We start from the raw sequence: 21,547 nt of genomic DNA on the forward strand, positions 1-21,547 counted from the left end.
CCCTCTGTCTCTCTTTGCTCTTCCTCCCTTGTCTCTTTCTATCACTTTGTCTGCAAGTATCTCACTTCAATCATTTCAGTATCTAATTCTATGGTATTACAGTGATCCCTGCTTTTTCCAGCTGCTTTGCCCACTGATCCTTCTAAAGTCCACCTAAGTAGCTGGTGGTTTTCACTGGACGAAAACATTAAACCCTAAGGCCTGGAGTAGATGTGTAGACAAGTAGGTTTTCTCCTTTGTGAGAGCATTCTTCATACAGGTATAAAATTAGGCTAAAGACCACAAAGGGATCAGATATTTCAGGCATAATTTGAGATTTCTGCAGCAGGATCATGGTCTGGACACTGCAACCCAGATTATTTCTTTCTTACCATCTAAAATATAGTCAATAAAAAATTTTTCAAATTTCATTTTTGATGTAAATTGCAAATATCAGGCACTTTTCTTGATATCTTCTTCCATATATACAATCCAACTGGTGGTGGTTTGGAAAACAAATAAACAAAAAACTGAGACCAGTATTTCAAACAAACAAGAAACAGAAACTCCAAGAATCAACCATGGAAATTATAAGAAAATACAGCTGACCTACCATAATACTAATAATAATGTAATGTTTATTATAGGGATTTTTGTACATAGTAGGTCATCAATAAAGAATTATTGAATAGTTACTTGAGAAACAGGAAATGTACCAGAATCACAATGGATATGTTGGTAATATCCCTCTTTACAAAAGAACTAAATAAATTATCTAGTTTTGATACCCCTACAGTGTAAAATACAAGCAGAATTTAGCTATAGTCTTCTGCCAATGCCCTTAGAAAATAATAGAGCCTCAGTGCACTCCCTTAATTAATGTTTTCCACTGTTTGAACTACATATTTGTATCTTCATTTTATAAATGAATGAAATGAGACTGAGCAAGATTAAATAACTGGCCCAAGTTTACATAGCTAGTAGCTAATACTTAGTTCCAGTCTATTCCTTCTGAAAACTCATGTCCATGCCACATCTCCACCTCATGATCTATTAAGATAGGAACTAATAAGACAGGAAACACTATAACAGTCCTGGGAGCACAACCAGACTAGAGAGTCCACATCAGAAAGAGAAGGGCCTCTGGCCCTTTAAAAATTCTAACCGAGAACAGAGATTTGCTGTCCTTGAACAATCTTTAATAGTGGCTTAAACCCCTCATGAAAACCCCAAGGAACAACACTATCATGTAAGATGGTGCTTTTCACAAAAGAAACTAAAAGGTATTGTGGGAGAGGGGAAGAGGGCTCCTCAGTGAGTTACATATACCCAGAAGTGAGTAATTTTCTGAAAGTCTCAAAACCACCAACATTCTTAGCAATGAGGTTGAACCTCCTGAATTTTGCCAACAAGTTCATCCAGAGTCTGGTGAAAAACCGATGTGCCATTTCCCCCTATTTTTCCTTTGAAACTAAATTCAGCATACCTATTCTATACCCCCTGAACAATGACATTTTGAGCCACAATATAAGCCATTTTTGTTCCATTCTCTTACATTCGAATTGTTCTAAAGTAGGGAGTTTGCTCAGTGCCATTTCAAAGCATCTTTGCCCTAGTTTATTGTTTCTAGTTCTACATGTGGTTTTTATTTCTTATAACATCAAGTAAAGATGGCATTTCAGGACTGAGTTTTCCACTTAAATACTTTAGTTTTCTCCTCAGATCAGATCTAAAGTAAATTTTGAGCAATAATATGACTAATAATATGACTAATAGCCCCAAGCTTACTGTTGAGACAGAAGTACAAAACCTGCTTCTAGTACAAAAGAGAAAATGCCTTTGGTCATTTTCATCATCGGAACTCATTGTCTCCTTCTGATGCTTTGCCCCGGGATCCAAGGCACGTTGTGAATAAGTAGCTTGAGGTTCTCAATTAGTCGTGTGTGAGTTATCTCTCATAAGCAAATTAGGGAAATTAATGAAACAGCCACTAAAGAAAATCATTGCAAGGAACAATTAGTGTGATGTTCTTGCCTGCCTTTTTTATTCAAAAGCCACCAACTACATTCTTTATAAAATGTCCTGTAAGTGTTTGCTGTTGACTCCTGCAATCTAAGCTCTCAAGGGTACAGTTTGTCCCCTAGCAAGGAGATAATAGCTAGCACAAACCAAGAAATAAAGAGCCAAGTGAAAAGTGACCCCATGCTGTGCTAAACCCACTGAGCCTTATCCGATTAGACATTTCTACACAGTACAGAAGCCTCGCTCTATGGGCTCCTGTGTTGCGCTATAGACCACAGTTGTTGACACCACCAGAGGCTAATGTTGCAGCTACACCATTGCTTCCTCTCAGTTAACACTCGGGGAGAGTTAACGAGGGAGGCAGAGGGACAAGATCCTTAGAAACGGTATCGTTTGTTTAATGTAGAATACCTAATTATCAAATTTGGGCTCACATAATAGCTACGGGAGGGAGGAATAAGGGATGGCACCAGAGAGTTTGATTGTCAATTGTATTGGATGTCATGTGTTTTATACTTGTTCATTTTAAATGTTTTATCAGCATCTTTACTGTTCAAGTTGATGAAGACAGAAGGCATATGCAAAACCTGACAGTAGAACAGGCGATTGAAGTTAAAAAGCTTTTCATTGGAGGTGCTCCACCCGAATTTCAACCTTCTCCACTAAGAAATATTCCTCCTTTTGAAGGCTGTGTATGGAACCTAGTTATTAACTCTGTGTAAGCGAATCTCCTTGCTACTGTTTTTATGTTGTTTGTTTGGCTGGTTATTTGGGGTTGATTGGTGGGTTTGTTCTCATTGTAGCATCTATACTCACCAAAACCATGGCGGGAAGAAAACAATGAAGAACGTCAAGTTAGATTTAGGAGATTGTACCGATGAACTTTAAAAAAAAAGAAAAAGTGTGTGGGGGGTGGGTAACTTAATTGTAAGGAAGCAAGACAATGAAAAATAAGAAAATGTGTAATTTTATCTATTCCATTAGCCCCATGGACTTTGCACAGCCTATATCCTTCAAAAATGCAGACATTGGACGCTGCACCCATCAAAAACCCTATGAGGATGAAGACGGAGCTATTCCAGCTGAAATAGTTATCCAGCCAGAGCCAGTTCCCACCCCAGCCTTCCCAATACCCACCCCAATTCTGGCACATGTAAGTGTTTATAGCTCATTGCTTTCTAATTTATACTTCACATTTTTAGTCCTTTTCAGAAGTAAGGTTATTCAGAATATCTACTCTTCTCTACAGCTAGAATTAGAGGATGGGTACCCTCTCCGTGAAAACCTAATCTCCTTATATTTTCCTTGGATTACTTTCCTTTCTATATTTGTTCTCCTTTAATTTTCCTATTCATAAAGCGGCACATGTTTTCAGTTGAAAAGTTAGAAAGCACAGAAATGTCTACAGAATCAAGAATAAAATTCACCTATAACGCCACCACACAGAGGCAACCATATTTGCATTTTGCATAGTAGGTCTCATATCATATATATAATTTAGCATTCTGCTTTTAAAAACTGGTAATATATAATTTAAAATTTTTCTAAACATGTAAATATGTGTCTAATAGGATTATAGGTATGGACATATGCATATGTAAATAAACACACACAGTAACACAGAGACACAAAATTTTTCAGAGTGTGAAAAATAGAATATGTTTGATTAGAGCATGGGCTCCAAAGTCGGACTGCCTGGATTCAAATCCTAGCACTCTAACCTACTCTCTGTATGAATTTTGGAAAGCTACTTAGCCAATCTGTTCCTCAGTTTCCTCATCTATACAATGAGAATATTAACAATATATATGTCAAAGAGTTATAATGAGGATTTAAAAAAGATAATGTTCGTTAAATGTCTAGCATATACTAAGCATTTAATAAATGCCACAATTACTATTAGTAATGATCATGATTGCTTTTAAGTGCTTACTATATGCCAGCCACTGCCTAAACAATTTCCATTCAATATTATATTTAATTCTCATAACAGCTCTGTAAAATGTACATAATCCTAGTTTTAGGATTGAGTTGATAAGAATTAGCTAGTGTAAGTAACTCACCCACTGACACAGCCAGTAAATGGCAGGATAAGAATTTTAATCCAGTGAATTCTAGAGTCTGGCTTCTTATCATTGCAACACTCTATCTTTACAATTTATTTTACTTCTTCCCCATTGTGGGCCACTTAGAGTGTTTCCAGTTTTTCACTATTAGAACCTATCTTCTGTTGAACAGTCTGTATTACATACTCTCTCATCATTTCTGATTATTTTTAAAAAATAGATTCTTAGACAGGGAATTAGGAGGCCAAATGATGAATATGCCTAAGGTTCTCAACACAGATATTTGAATTGTCCTTTCTAAAGCTTACACCAATTTACATTCTCATTATCACTGTATTAGAGAGGGGATCTCACTACACTCTTGACAGCACATGCATCATATTTATAATACTTGCCAATTGATGGCTAAGTTGTCCTGAGTGCAGATTTTGAAAATGCTTGAATATTTTGCTGTCTTCCTTAGTTTCCATGATGGAATTGTTGGTTCTGTAGGGCAGCGTCACTAGAAATATTTATTAAATGAGAAGCCACATAATCATCTTTCAGGAAAACCAGTCATTTACTTCAAGCATCATTTTATCTTCCATAAAATGTGGATATTACACCTACCTTGCCTACCACATGGACTTACTTCAAGACTCAAACGAGGCAATGTATGTGCAAGTCCTTTGAATTTGGGAAGAAGCACACACACATAGCTACTGAGGAATCCCTGCATTTACTGACTAGTATGTGTCCAGTACTCTGTTGGGCAGTTTACATCCATTATTTTATTTGATCCCCACAAGCCATTAATTGTTTTATTTATGTTCATTTATATTGTTGGAAGTATTATTAGCTCCATTTCACAGAAGAAAATAACTATGACCTCACAACCCATCTAGCAAATGAAAGGCCATCAGTCATGTGGGGATTAGTTCAAGGACTTGATTTTCTCCTAAGACATCACTGAGATCTACCACATGGATTTTAGAATTTTTTTTAGCTCATTAATAATGTAGCCTCATGCTAGATATTTCCCCAGCAAAGGAAAGGTTAATGATCCTCATTCTCTTCTCCCTCATGTATATCTGTTCTGAGACTCAAGATCTGTTTACAATCGAGGAAATCAAAACATGGATTGAATATTTTTTTAACCCTGAATCCAAATGCTCACTTATAAAACTTTTTCTATGATCCTAAGTTCTGAACAACTAACTTAGAATTAAAAGTTATAACAGGCAGAAGCCCTAGAGATCATCTAGTCCAACCGCCGTCTTAAAATATGAAGCTTTCTTTATGGTACTTGATGTGGACTTGCAGCCTTTGCTTGAACACTTCATGAACAACAATTTTCCAGTGTTATGATGAGGTAGGCTCTAGCTGTTAGAAAGCCATTGGTTATAATGATGTAGAAGTGCATCCGTATAACTGCAATGTAATGATTATGTTTCTGTAGCCAAACACATTGCTAATATGTTCTCTAACATCACTTCAAGCATTTGAAAATAGCCAAGTCTTCTCCTTTCCCAGCCTAAATCATTCTTCATATAACCTAATTTCTAATTCCCATATCCCTTGATCAGTATTCTTAAGTTTGAAAACTCCTACCAAGATATGGCCACTAAAAGATTACTCAAAGCAGAGTATCCCCATTTAAGGGGACAGCAGGATTTCTCCTTCCATTGACCTGTCCTCATATTCTATTAATACACCTGAGAATGTTGTAATATATTAAACAGATGTATCATGCTATTGGTTCATCATCAGGTACCATATTTAGTCTATCAAAGCCTTGAGAGTCTTGTAACATCATTTGAACTTCTCTTGAATCAGGGCTCTCAGCCAGTCTAGTCCATGTCGAATTGATATGGTTTATTGGTGGAGAACTCTGTTGGTCCCCAGTGATCCCTTTTCTTTTCTAATTGCCCACAATATCTTTGTTTTATAGTGAATCTCAAGCATATCTTTCTGTGGTTGTTAAAGATCACTTTTTTCATTTATTTTTCTTGAAAATAAAGGTGCTTGCCCATCTAGGACTGGAGACTTTAACTCATTTAGGTTTTCTTGTAAACTGCTGTCCTCATTTCAGTTTTCCTTTGCTCTCAGCGGTATATGTTTTAACCTTTCCAAAACAGAGAATTCCACTTACTAGACAAGACAAAAAAACAAGAGACAAGTTGAGTAGCAGTCCTATGGGTTGATGTAGAAAGACTTACAGAGCATTAAAGGTAGAAGAGAACTTAAAGATTCTGACTCTTAATTTCCATATGAGGAAAGGAATTACTAGAACTTACAGTATGACCTAAGGTTTTACACGTTATAGATAAATGGCACTGAAATCCAGATGTCTAAATTCTAACTGCTATCTCTCCTTCTCTTGCACGTTGTAATTATTTATAACTATGTGGTCAAAATTATTTTAAAACTTTGCATCTCTATTGAATTGTATTGTATTTTAGAGTTTCAAGTCATGGAACTATATGTATCTTCTCTTTTAATTTAATTTCTTTCTCTTATTTTTTATCTATTTCACGGAGAGGAGTATCTGTTTTTTAAACATTAAAAGTTAAACATTTGACAATTTATCTTATAACAGATACTTATTAAAAACTTATTACTAAATGCAAAGTGAATAAGATACATCAATGCTACCAAGAGAGGGAGAGAGAAAAGAAAGAGAGAGAGAGATCTGAGAAAGCAGATAGATATTAACATAAATCATACTGTAAGCAAGTATGTGCGGCGGTCAGTCAAGATAAGTGCTGAGTGTGGGCAGCAAACAGAACCCACTAGCTTTCAAGATTGAAAATTGGAAGTATGGCAGGGGATACCGCTAAACTCCATCTAAACAAACAAAATGGTTAATGGTACCTAGAAGTGTGGAAACAGATCCTTCAATTGCAGATTTTAATATGACACCATACTCTGTACCTAAAATCTTTCCATTGAAACAATATAAAATAATGATAACATACTCACGGCATCATGTGAAGCAGGGGAAACAATTTTTTTAATCAGAAGCATTTATTTAAGAATTAAGACTTACAAGTTAGTTCCCGAAGTGGGAACTGCCTGTGTACGAGTCCCCTATTTGTTTCAGCACGTTTGACAGGAATGGTCTCCTGTTCTCGGGTCCCTTCGTTTTCTTCTTTTCACCATCACTCCCCTCCCCTCCCACCATCAACTTGCAACATGAGGACGATTACTATTCTCCAGGGCAACTTAAGAGTGTCTTGAGAAATCCCTGCCTCATGAAATGGATTATGTCAATCCTACAATTAACACATGTCAGAACATCATAGATCAGAGAGCATTTTACACATATAATCTCATTTGATAGTGCGGTAGCATCTTCTCTTTATGTTTCTCTTATTCTTTAGCCCATTTAGAGCCGAACGATACATTTTCAAATATTGTTTTTGTAGATGTTTCTCATGGAGGATAGCGAAAGGTGGGAGTAAATAAAGAGTCTGGACTTTTAGCATTACAGATATTTGTTAAGATGTAACAAATTCTCTGCAAGTGTATGCAGTGTTTATACCAAGTCTTTCAAATCAGCATGGCCTGGGTGGATTTGTATACAAGAAGCAAACTGCATTTTTAAACTTGAATTTTATTAGAAAGTTGAACTTAGAGCCTCAAAATTTAAAATATGAACACTAAGAAGAGCAATGCAAGTAGTCATAAAAGGTCCTTGTGCTGTTAAGGCTTTTGGGGAGTTGCAGGAAAGAAGAGAGCAGAGAAAAAAGAGAGAATGGACCAAAAGAAAGCTATTTCTCCAGCAGTTTTAATGCTATGACTAAAAGCTAAGTACTGTCCAGGCTGAAGGATAAATCGATGGGATACTGATAGGTATTTAAAGGGGAAACCCACATTTTCTGTCCTGCAAGTAATCTTTATTCAGGGATTCATGTGTAAATGTTACTGCAAATGCCCAACACTTACCAAAAGAGCACATGCGGGAAGAAGTTAACATAATTCAGTTTCCCAATAAACAGCTTGAGTAGGGATTTTATATTTCAGAACATTAAAGTCAGTACTACAAAAAGTATCTTCCACTTAGCATTTATCCATACAGAAGAGCATCATAGACACCCAACTTCTCAAATGTGATTTTAGCCCACATTTGTTACAGAGGTTATTGACCTATAAAAGAAGAAAATGATGCAATTTTTATGATCATTTATCATGCGGTGCTTTCAAGAACAAAAATGCCAGTTGTGATAAATGCAATGTAAATCTCGGCTCTGTACCAATCTAAATCCAAGGAAGGCTTATTCACCAGTCGTATGCTAGCTATCCCGAAGCCAATAACTCATTTCCAAGTGTCAGCAAACAAACAGCAGTTGGAAATAGCCACTGCTTTATTCTGACCTGAAATTAAACGAGTGACGGTGTGATGGTGAAAGAGTTCTCACTCTATTGCTAATCGCCTGCACTATCCACTTGCCTAAACACGGCTTTGGGAAGCGTGGCTTCCTCCAGGATCCTCTCCAACCACGCTCTTACGAACGGGGGCACCACCGCGTTTAGACTACCCACCCAGTCCTGTCTGCCCATAACTTGTCGCTAGCAAGCAGAGACAAATACGAAGCAAGCGCAGAGTGTCCCTCTTTGCATATCACATTTTTCCCCTTATATACTTGTACTTTAAAGAGTCCCCACAAGGTGGCAGGGTTGTAACGTGTTGAGATTGATGCGCCTCTATTGAGACTTTTTAAAAATTATTATTATTGTTGTTTTAACACATTTCAGAGATCAGTGTTTCAAAATAATACAGGTAGAGCATCACGTCCGTGAGGATGACGCCTCCCCTCAAGCTCACATTAGCTTGGAGGAGGAAGATTCATCTTTAAAGTTTCCTTAAAATTAGATGATCCTTCTTCCTGTTCCTCTTTCTTAGCCTAGATTTCTGTGGGAAGCAGGGTTGAAATGTTCCTTAATGACAAGATGATTTAATTCTTGTGCAAACTGTGAGACACTTTCTGTTCTATCTCACATGGTCCTCTTTATAAAATTTTAGAGGGAAAAAAGACTCTGGAGAGGTAGGGTGAGCAGCAGCACACCCCACCCCCACCCCCACCCTGCCCCCAGGGGCCTAAGGGAGGAGGAAAGGGCGGCAAAGCAGGCAAACCACAAGGAACATGCTGTTTGTCCCTGGTTTCCGATTTACCCAGGGGGAAGTGATACAAAGCAGACGCCTCCAGTCCCATCTCCCTTTAGCCAAGAGGAGAAATCTAGACTTGCACCAAAAAACAGTACCAGATTAGAGGTTGGAGAATTTCCTTCCCTTTTAAAGCCTAAAATAGATCCTATAAACCTTCTAACACTGTCACTTCTCAGTTCTCTTCCAACTGCCAATTTTATAAAGGCAAGTGATAGAAGTTTTATTAAAGCAACATCCATAATATCCATTCTGTACCAAATCGATAGTAAACATCAATCTGGATGTCCTTAAGGAGCAATTAATTTAGCATAGCAGCTTTATACTTTGAGGTTACCTGGTAGGGTGATCTGTTTGTGATGTCACTCTCTTCTATAACGTTGGCCAATCTGAGAATACTGCTTCATTAGCTACTGCTTCTGCCTACTTCTCAAGATCTCCCTGGAGGCATGCTTCTTTCTAAATTTCAGGTGTCATATACAAAGTCCTTGTCCTTTTCTGGTCAAAGGATTTCCTAAAATTATGTAAGTAGGGCCTTTTTTATCTAGAAGATCTAACTGCGTGACAGAGAGCCGCTGCTCAGCTCAGCACCAGTGTTGGAAATACCTGTCCAGTCTATCAGCAGGCAAGGTTATCATGGAGTTCAGGTCACAATAGCCACACATATATAACAACCAAAGCTCTGCACAACAAACATTGGCTTCCAGTATAATACCTAATCTTTGCAAGTGCCACTTTGGTAATGTAAAAACTTACATTAGGAAAGTTATGTTATGTATATGTGGTAACTAGATAAGTGACCACAATGGTAACAATGTGGAAATAACATGCTTATGGTTTTCTTTCAGGCTACACATTATTGTTCCTTACTTCATCAGTATCCATTGACCTTTTCAATCCCTCAGTTTTCAGAGCTGAGTGTTTAGAGACGTTTTAGTCAAATTCCGTCCCTGATGTACTCACAGCAAGTAGGATTCTCTTAGAGATTTCGGAGGAGGACCACAGGCTACTTAATGTTTGTTGCAGTGGCCCTCTGTACAAAAATATCATCAGAGGTTGAAAAATGATCCCAATTCTATTAATAGCATCATTGGAGTCTGAGGCATTAAGCTACCAAAGGTGCAGAAATAAACTGGGTTTTTTTGTTTTTTTTTTTTTTTTTTTTTGTAGCCAGTGTAATAACAAAGGGGCCACATGTTGATTCCAAGAGAGATCATTCAGCTGTGTGAATAAATAGCATTTTTCTCTTCTACCCACTGGGTTTTTGCATATCTGTGTGAATTTCAGCAACAGTCTGCTCTTTGTAACTGACCATCTCCTGGAAAGCAAGAGAGAAGTACTACTTCCATGGAGACCAATTTTACAGCCTTTCAAAACACTTAAAGCCTTTTACCTGCTGTGGCAGAGTGCTCCATTTGACTAAGCTCAAGAGAAAAGAGAGCAAGGCTTTTCCTCATCAAGTAAAAATTTCCTATGTGCTGATGAGTCATCTCTGAGGTACACTGTTTGGAGAGAACATTCTGCATCAAAAGGCTGCCCTGGGCTGTTTGAGAACCTGTGCCGAGTCAGCACTTACTGGGGCAGTGGCTCATCCAGAGCCATTGAGTGAAGATCTTAAAAACAGATGTGTTGCAGGTTATTTATTTTCTCATGTACTGCACGTTCTAAGACTTTCTCTAAGCAGCTTGAACATCGAGCTATTTTGTGAAAATAGAGATTTGAGAAAGGAATTGTGGCTTGGTAATTTGAGGCGCTTTGATTATCTATTGAGCTGAGGGTTATAGTTGCCAAAGCAGACAAGACTTGCTATATAATTTGCAGGGCCCTGAGCAAAATGAAAATGCAGGGCCTCTTGTTCAAAAATTATTAAGATTTTCAAGATGGTGACATCAGAGCCTTAACCCCAGAGACTGCACAGGTAGCAAGCCTCTGAAGCTAACCCTGCTCCAAGCTCTCCCTCATAAGCACCCTGGGAAGTTGTTCTTTGAACAGTGGCAGTTAAAAGGGTGTATTGTGAGTTATATTTTTTAAAATGTGCTGGGTTGCCTAGCAACTGTCTAAGGACCTGAATGGGCTGACTTGCAAGTTTAGATACACCATCTTGAAAGTCTAAATTCATGGAAAACTTCCAGTAGCCTGATAATTTTCAAGAAAAAGTAATATACTGGGAGAAAGAAATGGGGAAGGCAAGAAGGAACACATTTTTTTACCCTTATAACCCAGTGGCTAGCTTGTCATTTTCCCTGTTCGATCTTCTAAGAATAAAACTCTTCATACATGAAGTGAAAGTGAAAAGAAAATTCTAGTTCTGTCAGAAACATAAAAAATATTTTTCCTAGGGGGATAATGAAAACAAATTAATCAATGAATATTTTCAAGCGCATTCCTTTGGCAATTCAGGGGCACAGTATAAGAAAACCAATTCACTTACATGAACATACAATAGTAAATACCTACTACGTAAAATATAGAGATGAATAAGAGAAAGGTTTTATTCTTAAGGAATTTAAGATTATGCGGGTACGTTAAACTAAGATATAAGAAACAATTAGCAGCACTGTGTTTTTAAACAATGGAGCCCATAATCTCTCTTTCTCTCCTTGGTGTTTTACAGGGTCCTTGTGCTGCAGAATCAGAACCTGCTTTTTTGATAGGGAGCAAGCAGTTTGGGCTCTCGAAAAACAGTCACATTGCAATTGCATTTGATGACACCAAAGTTAAAAACCGGTATGTATCATTCTGAGCTATTAGACAAGAACTGACAAATAGATGTACCGGCATTTGCATTTATTCAAGTTTAATCAACTACATTTATTAATAAATAAGCTGGGCTCTTTTTTTTTTTTTTTTTTTTTTTTAACTCACTGAGTACCGTAAAGAATAGAATCATTTGTCTGTGCCAGAGGATCCCAGTGTGGGAGATCGGCAGACCTGGAAAGTTATCATCTTGAGAAAGATTTAACTGTCCCTTATGAAGATTCACCCATGATCAGATGTCATTCTGTCTGAAAATGAAAATGCTCTCATTCTTCTGTTTCACTCTGCATGCTTTTACTTCACAGCCTCACAATTGAATTTGACGTGCGGACTGAAGCTGAATCGGGCCTGCTTTTCTACATGGCTCGGATCAATCACGCCGATTTTGCTACAGTTCAGCTGAAAAATGGATTTCCCTACTTCAGTTACGACTTGGGAAGCGGTGACACCAACACCATGATCCCCGCCAAAATCAATGACGGCCAGTGGCATCAGGTAAGAGTCCCTATGATGTTGGCAGTGCCCTAGAAGACGAGTGCTTGGTGGCAGTTGCCTGCATGCCCCTGGTGCCAGTACTGCATTGCCAATGCAGACACTGACCTGGTGCTATTGGAATGTGGCCAACTCCAAAAATAGAGCGAGTGCCGTATGCAACTGCCAACCTTGGAAATGTGATCAGACCCGGGTAGGTTTCTAATTGACTACTTACATGCTTCAACGTGGTGCTACGAGGTTCCGTTATTGCTATACAGCTTCTCAAACATCTGTCCACAAATGAGGTCCAGGTAGTTGAAGACAAGGTGTTAATCATAAAACTCTATGAATTCATTTTGAAAGAATAATATTTATCCTAAGATTATAGTTTTATACTCTTATGGTACTGCAATGGCCTTTCTTTTATGAAATTATATTTAACAAACTTAAAACCTGGCAATACTCAGATGGCCCTTAAGACTTATCCTCCCATTCCACCCCATACTGGTCTGTGAAAACCAAGAGTCTGGGAGCCTATTGTATCATGTTTGAGGGGCTCTAGAGTATCATTTCCACCAATAGTCACTTGGAACAACTTTTAAAACATTGGCCTTACACCCAGAAAATGGTACTTTTATGGGCACAGAAGGCTCATTTGCCAGCTTACTGTCCTCTTTGGCATGACTACAAGTAGATCATATACTGCCTGATTAAAATGAAAACTCAGTTTGTTTCTGCACCTGTGATAGCCTATTAAGTAAAGCTTCCCTAGGTAGACCAATAAAATGTTTAATTTTTAGAGTATGATATTATTAGATGTTGTATTTTATATATTAACGTACTTGGACTTGTTAAATGCCCATTTAACTTTTTATGTGATTAGCACACTATATAGAAAGCCAAAGAACCTAAAAATATATAATGAAAATTCAATGTCAACCAATTTATCTTGGAAATAAAAAGTGGAATCTTCATATTTGTGCTGATCTTTATAAAGGTGCTCACATTACGGTTTATTCTCACCTCTGGCTAATAGAATAATAAATATGACACTTGAGAGAAGATATTGTTAGGCTGCAGTGAGTTAAGCAGCCAAGTTAAGGAAGGATTTTATTTTTGAAGGTTTATAAAAATTACTTCCCAAATCAAAATAAATAAGTGAAAAAATAATTCTTAAATTATTCTAATCCTGATGTAGATTCATTTGAAAGCCATCATTACACTCCAGCATTTCACAGGGTTACACACTCCTTTTCCTAAATTTAGACTCAAGGTTTTTATGTTCAAGCCAGTCTTCACACCCCTCATTTCAACCCCAGAAGATAATTCACTCCACTGCTGCAATTTCAGCATCAGTCAGCTTTCCATCTTCTCCCTGACTTTGTGCTAATCAGCTGCTGCAGAAAGAGCAGAGCGGCCCTGATGTGCTGCCCTTCCTTCAACTCTCCGCGAGAAGTGCCTGTTAGGGAGAGGGATGTACCATATCTGAAATTGTGTTGGGGAGACCAGACTTTGCTCAATCAAACTAATGCACTTTTTAAAATGGACATGAATTTTGCAGCCCACTTAATCATGATGGGGCTCTCAATCTGCCCAATTCTTTAAAACATGCTCACTTGGCAATCTGTAGAAAAGCCTTCAATCTAAAACTCACCCAGGAAGAGTTTGTACTCTTTTAGAGATGGCAGTAATGGAAAAAAACAGAGTTTGAGTATTCTGTAAAATAGGTTTAATTTCACTTATATTATGGGCTTAGCAAATACTAGGCACTCAAGAAGTTACTTTGCTTTTCCTAAGGAATATCCTAAAAGTCCTTATGCCTTATATTCTGCATATTTAAAATTTATCCATAACTGGCATTCTTCTTTTTATAGATTAAGATTATGAGAATTAAGCAAGAAGGAATTCTTTATGTAGATGGTGCCTCCAACAGAACCATCAGTCCCAAGAAAGCTGACATCCTGGATGTTGTAGGAATGTTGTACGTTGGCGGACTGCCTATCAACTACACCACCCGAAGAATTGGTCCAGTAAGTTTCTAATCTGATTTTGGAGGCCTAAATAACTGGCTGAGCCATATATGTATTTTGAATTATTGGGTCACATTGGCCCACAATCACTTATAATTGGATAGGAAATCATCTTTTCTGAGAAGTGACAGATGATCTTCTAGACAGATTTGACTATGAGAAGCAATATCACAGAACAGAGGATGGACACTTCAGCCAGACACCCTTGGTTTGAATACCTACTTAATTATTGACTAGCTGTGTGATCTTAAACAAACAAGAAAGGTTGCTGTAAAGATTAAATGAGATAATACATTTAACACAGTTGGAAGAGTAGCAAGCATGTAGAAAGCACTGGGAAACAAGGAAGATGATAATAATGGTACTGATAGTATTGTTTCAGAACTAGAGATTTGGCAAATATTGAGAGATGTCCTAACAATTTCGTAAATGAGTACTCACAAAATAATTCTTTGTCAGACCATGTGCCCTGGTTTGCTTTGCAAAGCATTTAAAGAAGCACAGGATTTGTATTTTTAGAGAACACACTACATACAAGTGTGACACATTTCTATACTCAAATCAGAACACATGATAACATAGAGTTATTCTTCATGAAAAGACAATTGTTAATCATAGCCGTAGTTCTCAGCATTTGATTCCTCTTAGGAATGTTTAGTATTACTTTCCTTTCATAGATATTAGATATGTTACCTGGGCCTATCAAAATGAGAGTCTCTTAAATTGAGAGAGGCAAATGATGAACTTTCATTCCTAAACCTAGATAAAATATAATGGAACAGAGTGTGATTTATTTTGATAGTTCCTAAACTTTGAATGTTTCATGCTAACTTTCAAATTTTGTGCGTATGTGCATTTTCTTAGCAAAGGGTCCACTGCTTTCATTAGATTTTCATAAGGTAGAAACACTGAACCAAACCTAATTATCTTTTTAAATAAAATTGGAACATAGATTATGACAAAATGTGTATATAGTAAGGTTAAAAAACTATTAATAGAAACAAAAGACACTAATTAAAAGTTAGATACCCATATGGGTCCATAACTCTGGACCATATTTAGAATATCAGAACAATCATATTCCAGGCTAAATACATCCTAATCAAGAAGCACAACATAGGATTCTTGGCACCCATGCTGTGAAGCCTGGGGTAATCATGCAGATCCAAGCAGTTCGGGGATATTTTAACACAAATTGCCAATTATTACAAGCTTAGAGTACCCTACAGATGACTACATTCTACATAAAGGCAAAGTTCTGCTAAAACTTGATATGCGTGTCTTCTGACCTGAATCATAGGTGACCTACAGCATTGATGGCTGCATCAGGAATCTTCAGATGGCAGAGGCCTCTGTTGATCTTGAACAGCCAACCTCCAGCTTCCATGTTGGGACATGTTTTGCAACTGCGCAGAAAGGAACATATTTTGATGGAACAGGTTTTGCTAAAGCAGGTAAGGCACTTCCATTTCCTTCCTGTTGAGTATTAACTAGGTACAAATATTAACTTGCTTGTGTGGAAGAATTAAAGTCCCTAGGGTCCTAAACTAGTATCTTTTATTTAAACCAGAAATAAAAACATACAGAAGTAATTTTTTAAATGCCTCTTAAAGGTTAATGTATCTGATTCTGATAGAAGAAGAAATAAAGTAAAAGACTATTTGGAGAGTTTATTTTACCTCTTTCCCTGGAGATCAATAATAGCAAAATAAATGTAATTCTATAGAAGGTTCATATGTTTATACTATGGAATTTATGTATTCTCCAATTTTCCCTGTCTTCCTTTCTGCAGATGAGATAACATTTTTTTTTCTTTCTTTGATTCCTTACAAGGCTCCATTGCTTGATCTCCCCCTCACACACACAATGCACACGTACTGGTGCCCATTTCTCGTTCATGGTAATGATGGCTGACACCTTTTCCTGACTTTCTTTAAGAATCTGCGCCTTTCCAATGAACATTTCCAGTGTAGGATCTCTGATAGGATATTAAGTATACGATTTAGAAAAAAATATGAAATAACTTCTATAAAATAACAAAAAAATCTGACATTAACATACTTTTAGACAGAGTATCCAGTCCGATGGTTATCATAGACACATACATATGTTAGAAAAATAATTAATGGGCACATAATATCTAGATGTCATTATGAGCAAAAAAAGTAAACAAGATGCTGTTTCTTCCTTCAAAAATATATCATCCCTAAGATATATAGGGATATACCTTAGGGATTCAACAGAATTCTGAATAAACTTCAAAGTTTTGGGTTTTACTTATTAAAAAATAGAATATCAATAGATATGGTTCTTTATGCTCAGAAATCACAAGAAAGCCAGTAAAAATGAGTGAAAACTATAAGACATGAGAACAAGGTTTTGTGAATATTTAGAAAAAAGATTAATTTTGGTTGAGGAAATCAGGAAAGGTTTTATGGAGAAATTGACATTTGAATGAGAATTTAAAGGATGTGTCGAACACTCATATGCCTATGTTGTCAGAGATAGAAGAGCAGGGCCTTCTAGCAAAGAGCATAGGTGGAAAGTTCACCTATGCAGAATCAGGAAACAGGAAAACACAAGATATGTTAAATATTGCAACATTGGGGATTGAGGTGAGCCCCAAATTTTATGTTTTATGAAGGTCCAAAGCCTTGCCTAAGATTTCTGCAAATTCAGAGATGGCTAGCATTCTCTTTGAATGTTGCTTTGGTTTCTGCTGTTAAACTGATTTGTCATCCTATCAGGCTCTTCTGGTTGTAGATCAAACTGGACCAGAAACAGCCACTTTCCAAGTGTTCAATAATTCCTGTCATTTGCTCAACACACAGTGTAATACAATCTGTTTAAGACTTGAGTGGTCAGAGGAGGTTATGCCACTGGAAGACATACAGCTTTGTCCTTAAAATCTTTCCAGCCACCCAATTACTGTGGTTTTAATGTTGTCCTTACTACTTTTGTCCTCAGTTGAGTGGTTGTTGTTCCTCTCTTATTCTTATTGTTCCCTTTAAGAAACAGAAACAAAATCTTCTCAGCTTTTTCTACCATTTACTCTTAAAATATGCTCTAAACCCACCTTAGCCCATCCAAACGCATCCAGGTCCTTAATAGCATAAAAAGTCTTTCGCATAATAGGTACCACTCTTCATTGAATACAGTTGTAGTTACACACAACATTTATTTCTTGCCTAAAATATAAAACATGGAGAAATTTCCATGAGTTCTTCTCTAATATTCCATCCAGGTGATATGGTCTCGTCTGTTCTTAATGGATTACTTTGTTTCTACAAGGCATGTCTTAAAATACTTGCTAAAAGATTCAATAAACGAATGAATCAAATATGGAAAATTATAGAGAAAGACTTAACTGGATGAAATAAAGTCTATTTATGTCCCAGAATTGACATTTGAAATGAGAATTTGTACTCGAAATTTCTTTCCTTATTAATAAAATATTTGGGACCTTTTGAGCCCTTTCAGATCATTGTGCTAGCATAAAGTGGCCCATTAAAATTTTATTAATAATCACTGAAATGCTTGACATAATCCAACAGCAAGACTTCTAACATAATCATACCTGGATGTGCAATTCTTTGAGTCAGTCTCAGAGTGTGTTCATTCATTCATTTATTCAACAGATATATATTAAACCGCCACCACGTGCCAGATACATTGGTAGGCACAGAGATGAGACAGTCAGCAATATAGACAAAGTCGTTGCCCTCACGGAATTTATATTCTAGGAGGGAAGGCAGCCAAGAAAATAAGCAATAATTATAAAGTGTGTTATATAATATAATGATGGAAGTATAGGCCATAAGAGAGTCCGGAACTTAGTTATTATAATTGACTAACTTCTGAATTGAAATCTAGTAAAACCATTACATCATAAAAATTTGAATTAATAATCCCTAAACTCTAATCTACATTTTTTTTTTAATCTTCATATTACAGTTGGTGGTTTCAAAGTGGGATTGGACCTTCTTATAGAATTTGAATTCCGCACAACTAGAGCCACTGGAGTTCTTCTGGGAATCAGCAGCCAAAAAATGGATGGACTCGGTATTGAAATGATTGATGAAAAGGTGAGCGTCAGCTGTCTAAATATGTCTGATCTTTTCATGATATTGTTGTTCATATGTAGAAACTCTTTCGAAGCTTCACAGTATTCTTTTCTAGAAGAAAGCGAGATTGAATCTTTTCATCCTTCTGGATTACCTCGATTTATATGTGTTTTTAACACATTTATTCTGTAGACTAGTGTAAACTTTAAATGTGCTAATACTACAGTAAACTGATTGTGTTGATGAATAATGGACCAAATAGTTTTAGATCTCAAGCTCTTACTGTGTTACTAAAAGTACACTGTAGTTCTCCTTTTAATGAATACATAGTCTGTGAATCTCTTGATTCCAGTGGGGGGAAAAAGGAAGGGTCTTGCATTGTCTAAAATCATCCTTTGCCTCTTATAATAATAGGTAGGTAGCTAACATCTCAGCTTCTCAATTTTTATTTAAAAGCATCCAAATACCATTTTAAAAAAGAGTAAATGTATAATAAATTAATATATTTTGTCAGTTTGCTTAAAATAGATAATCTAATTCTAAACACTCTTTAGTCCCTGGCTGCTTGTGAACAGCCACCTGAGGTAGGATGACCTGTTTGTATATACTTTGTACTATAGGGAGCAGATAAAAAAACGAAAGACAAAGCAAAAAAAATCACAGATTTTCCTTCTGGCTATTAAATAGGAATCATACTGCAGCTCTGTTCATACCTCTGCTCATAGGCCATTGTTACCTCCCAAGAAGAAACAGCACATAGTGACCTAAAATATGCTTTCCTTTCCCTCCTTCCCCTCCTCTCAGTCTTCAAACCATCATCAAAGGCAATAAAGCAAAAAGATCCAGGAGCACAGAGGCAAAAAGGGAACAAATAAGCAACACTTAATAATTTTGCCAGATTTTCAAAACACACTTTCCCTACATCCTGTAGGAATAAGCTCTATTTCATCTCCTGTTTATAACCACAGCTACTATCAACTTGTCATTGTGTCAAATTCCTTTAAAATGTATGTGGATTTCTCACCAAACTCATTTTATATGCAAAATCCTGTTATTTCAAACTCTACCCAACATAGAAAAATCTTAACTAATATTTACATCAGCGTATAGTTTACAAACGTTTCACCTATTTATTTGGACTTTTAGTGTGCTTTTTAAAACCTCTATTTCTTTTCTTTTACCTTGTCAAATGTGTTGCCAGATTGATTGGTTTTAATGTTTCAATGTGTTTCTTTTCTTCATCAGCTTCAAAAGAAATCTGTCATCTCAAATTTCAAGGACTGTTCCATGTTACTGAAAACAGATTTTTCTTATTTAGACAAGAACTTCCAATCTAAGTTCTTCATTGTTAAGAATTTAACTGGCCTTCTGGTTCAGAGTCTTTGACACCTGTGACATGAAGCCTGCCCCCCCCCCCGCCAAAAAAAGTAATTTATGTAACTCTCAATCCTGTATATAAAATGGAATCCATAAAGGAAAAAAAAAAAACATACAATTAAAACAACAAAAACTTAAATTAAAAAAAAAAAAACAATAATGTTTTTAAATGAATTTGTAAGCCAAATTAATAAATCGCTCCAAACAACATCTTTTAAGAAAATGTTATAAGGTTCTCTAAGAACTCTCACACTCTGAAAAGACCTGTGGCAGAATTTTCTCTGTTTATACTAAATCCTTTTTTTGTCAGCTGGTCTCATATTTTGCTTTTCTTAAAAGAATTATCACTAAACTCGCACATCTTGCCTATTATTCCCAACAATGCCCAAAAAGAAGGAACATAATTTGTGACTTCTGGTCATTAAATTTGTTTTAATTGCTGTCAAGTTTTTTTTTTAGATTTTTTTTAATGTGCCCCAGTTATGTTCATTCCAAACTAGACCAGCTGATATCTTTCCTACAAACTCGACAACTTTTACCATGTGAACCATCATGATACCCTTCCAATGAAACCATCTGCGACTGTTCAATTTCCTACTTTTTAGATTATGTTTCATGTGGACAATGGTGCTGGCCGATTCACTGCTGTCTACAGTGCCGGGATCCCAGGGCGTCTGTGCGATGGACAGTGGCATAAAGTCACAGCCAATAAGATCAAACACCGTATTGAGCTGACGGTGGATGGGAACCAGGTGGAAGCCCAGAGCCCAAACCCAGCATCAACATCGGCTGACACAAATGACCCTGTGTTTGTTGGAGGTTTCCCAGGTAAGCATTGTCTACCCCAGGAATAATTTCTTCTCTCTGTTAGGTTCAAAATTTTTAAACGTTTGTATTTCTATACATATATCCAAGAATGTGTGCTTAAGTATACTTTTTCTCGTAAATAACACCTTACCTGAAATTTCCAGTGTATAAAATGAGCATATTACTTATATAAACCACATGAGAGTGAACTTTTCATGATAGCCCCCCAAAGTTTCATTTGTGGGGTGATGGAGGATAGAGGAAATGAATTTGGCTTATAAAAGATATGAGGCATTTAACAGCAATTGGGGCTAGAGCTGGTGTTCTTTCTGATTTTTTAAAAATTAATATACCAGAGGAATCATAAAATATTATGGAACTTATTTCCTCAAGTTCTGGAAATCATTGGGTTAAATGTAGCTAATTTCCCCCTCAGGTTATTTTAGAATTTATATTTATATTACAAAGAAACCCAAGCAATAAATCTGCATTCAAAAATCTCTCTCCAGCCCATTAAAAATAGCATGCAAACCACAGAGTTACCTAAAGTACCTATAAACAAGAGCGCCCAACTTGATGAGAAATATGCCAAGTGCCTCTTAATAAGTATGGTAATAACACAGACTCCTGGAATGGTCTTTCAGCATTTTGGCAAGAAAAACTTTTGTCCTCATCCATTTTAAAGCTCTTCTGGTTAAGAAACCAAGCAGAATGTCTATTCAGTAGTGGTGGACTGAGGAAAAGACACAGGAATAATGGAGAATAATGCAGAGTTCTTTCCAAAGCTGCTTCTGTTTTAATAAGTGGATTTTAACAAGATCTACT

At 36.7% G+C, this 21,547-nt stretch overlaps 1 protein-coding gene and 1 long non-coding RNA gene across 7 annotated transcripts in view; one reads left to right on the top strand and one right to left on the bottom strand.

The window, feature by feature from the left end:
* LAMA2 (laminin subunit alpha 2) overlaps window positions 1-21,547 on the top strand; it is a 485,514-nt gene that overhangs the window by 463,045 nt on the left and 922 nt on the right. For all 6 annotated transcript variants that reach the window (XM_036217753.1, XM_036217800.1, XM_036217769.1 and 3 more), the window contains 8 exons: window positions 2,543-2,719; window positions 2,986-3,154; window positions 11,828-11,940; window positions 12,276-12,465; window positions 14,319-14,474; window positions 15,775-15,928; window positions 18,429-18,559; window positions 20,521-20,743. In XM_036217753.1, coding sequence (XP_036073646.1) covers window positions 2,543-2,719; window positions 2,986-3,154; window positions 11,828-11,940; window positions 12,276-12,465; window positions 14,319-14,474; window positions 15,775-15,928; window positions 18,429-18,559; window positions 20,521-20,743 — 1,313 coding nt within the window. The remainder of the gene's footprint in view (window positions 1-2,542; window positions 2,720-2,985; window positions 3,155-11,827; window positions 11,941-12,275; window positions 12,466-14,318; window positions 14,475-15,774; window positions 15,929-18,428; window positions 18,560-20,520; window positions 20,744-21,547) is intronic.
* Window positions 896-11,830, bottom strand: LOC118600413. The gene is made up of 2 exons (XR_004950070.1): window positions 7,995-11,830; window positions 896-2,883 (listed from the first exon to the last, which is right to left on the bottom strand). It is a non-coding gene; the product is annotated as an uncharacterized LOC118600413 (long non-coding RNA).

Source organism: Rousettus aegyptiacus, unplaced genomic scaffold (genome assembly GCF_014176215.1).
Source record: "Rousettus aegyptiacus isolate mRouAeg1 unplaced genomic scaffold, mRouAeg1.p scaffold_m13_p_1, whole genome shotgun sequence".
Taxonomy (NCBI): domain Eukaryota; kingdom Metazoa; phylum Chordata; class Mammalia; order Chiroptera; family Pteropodidae; genus Rousettus; species Rousettus aegyptiacus.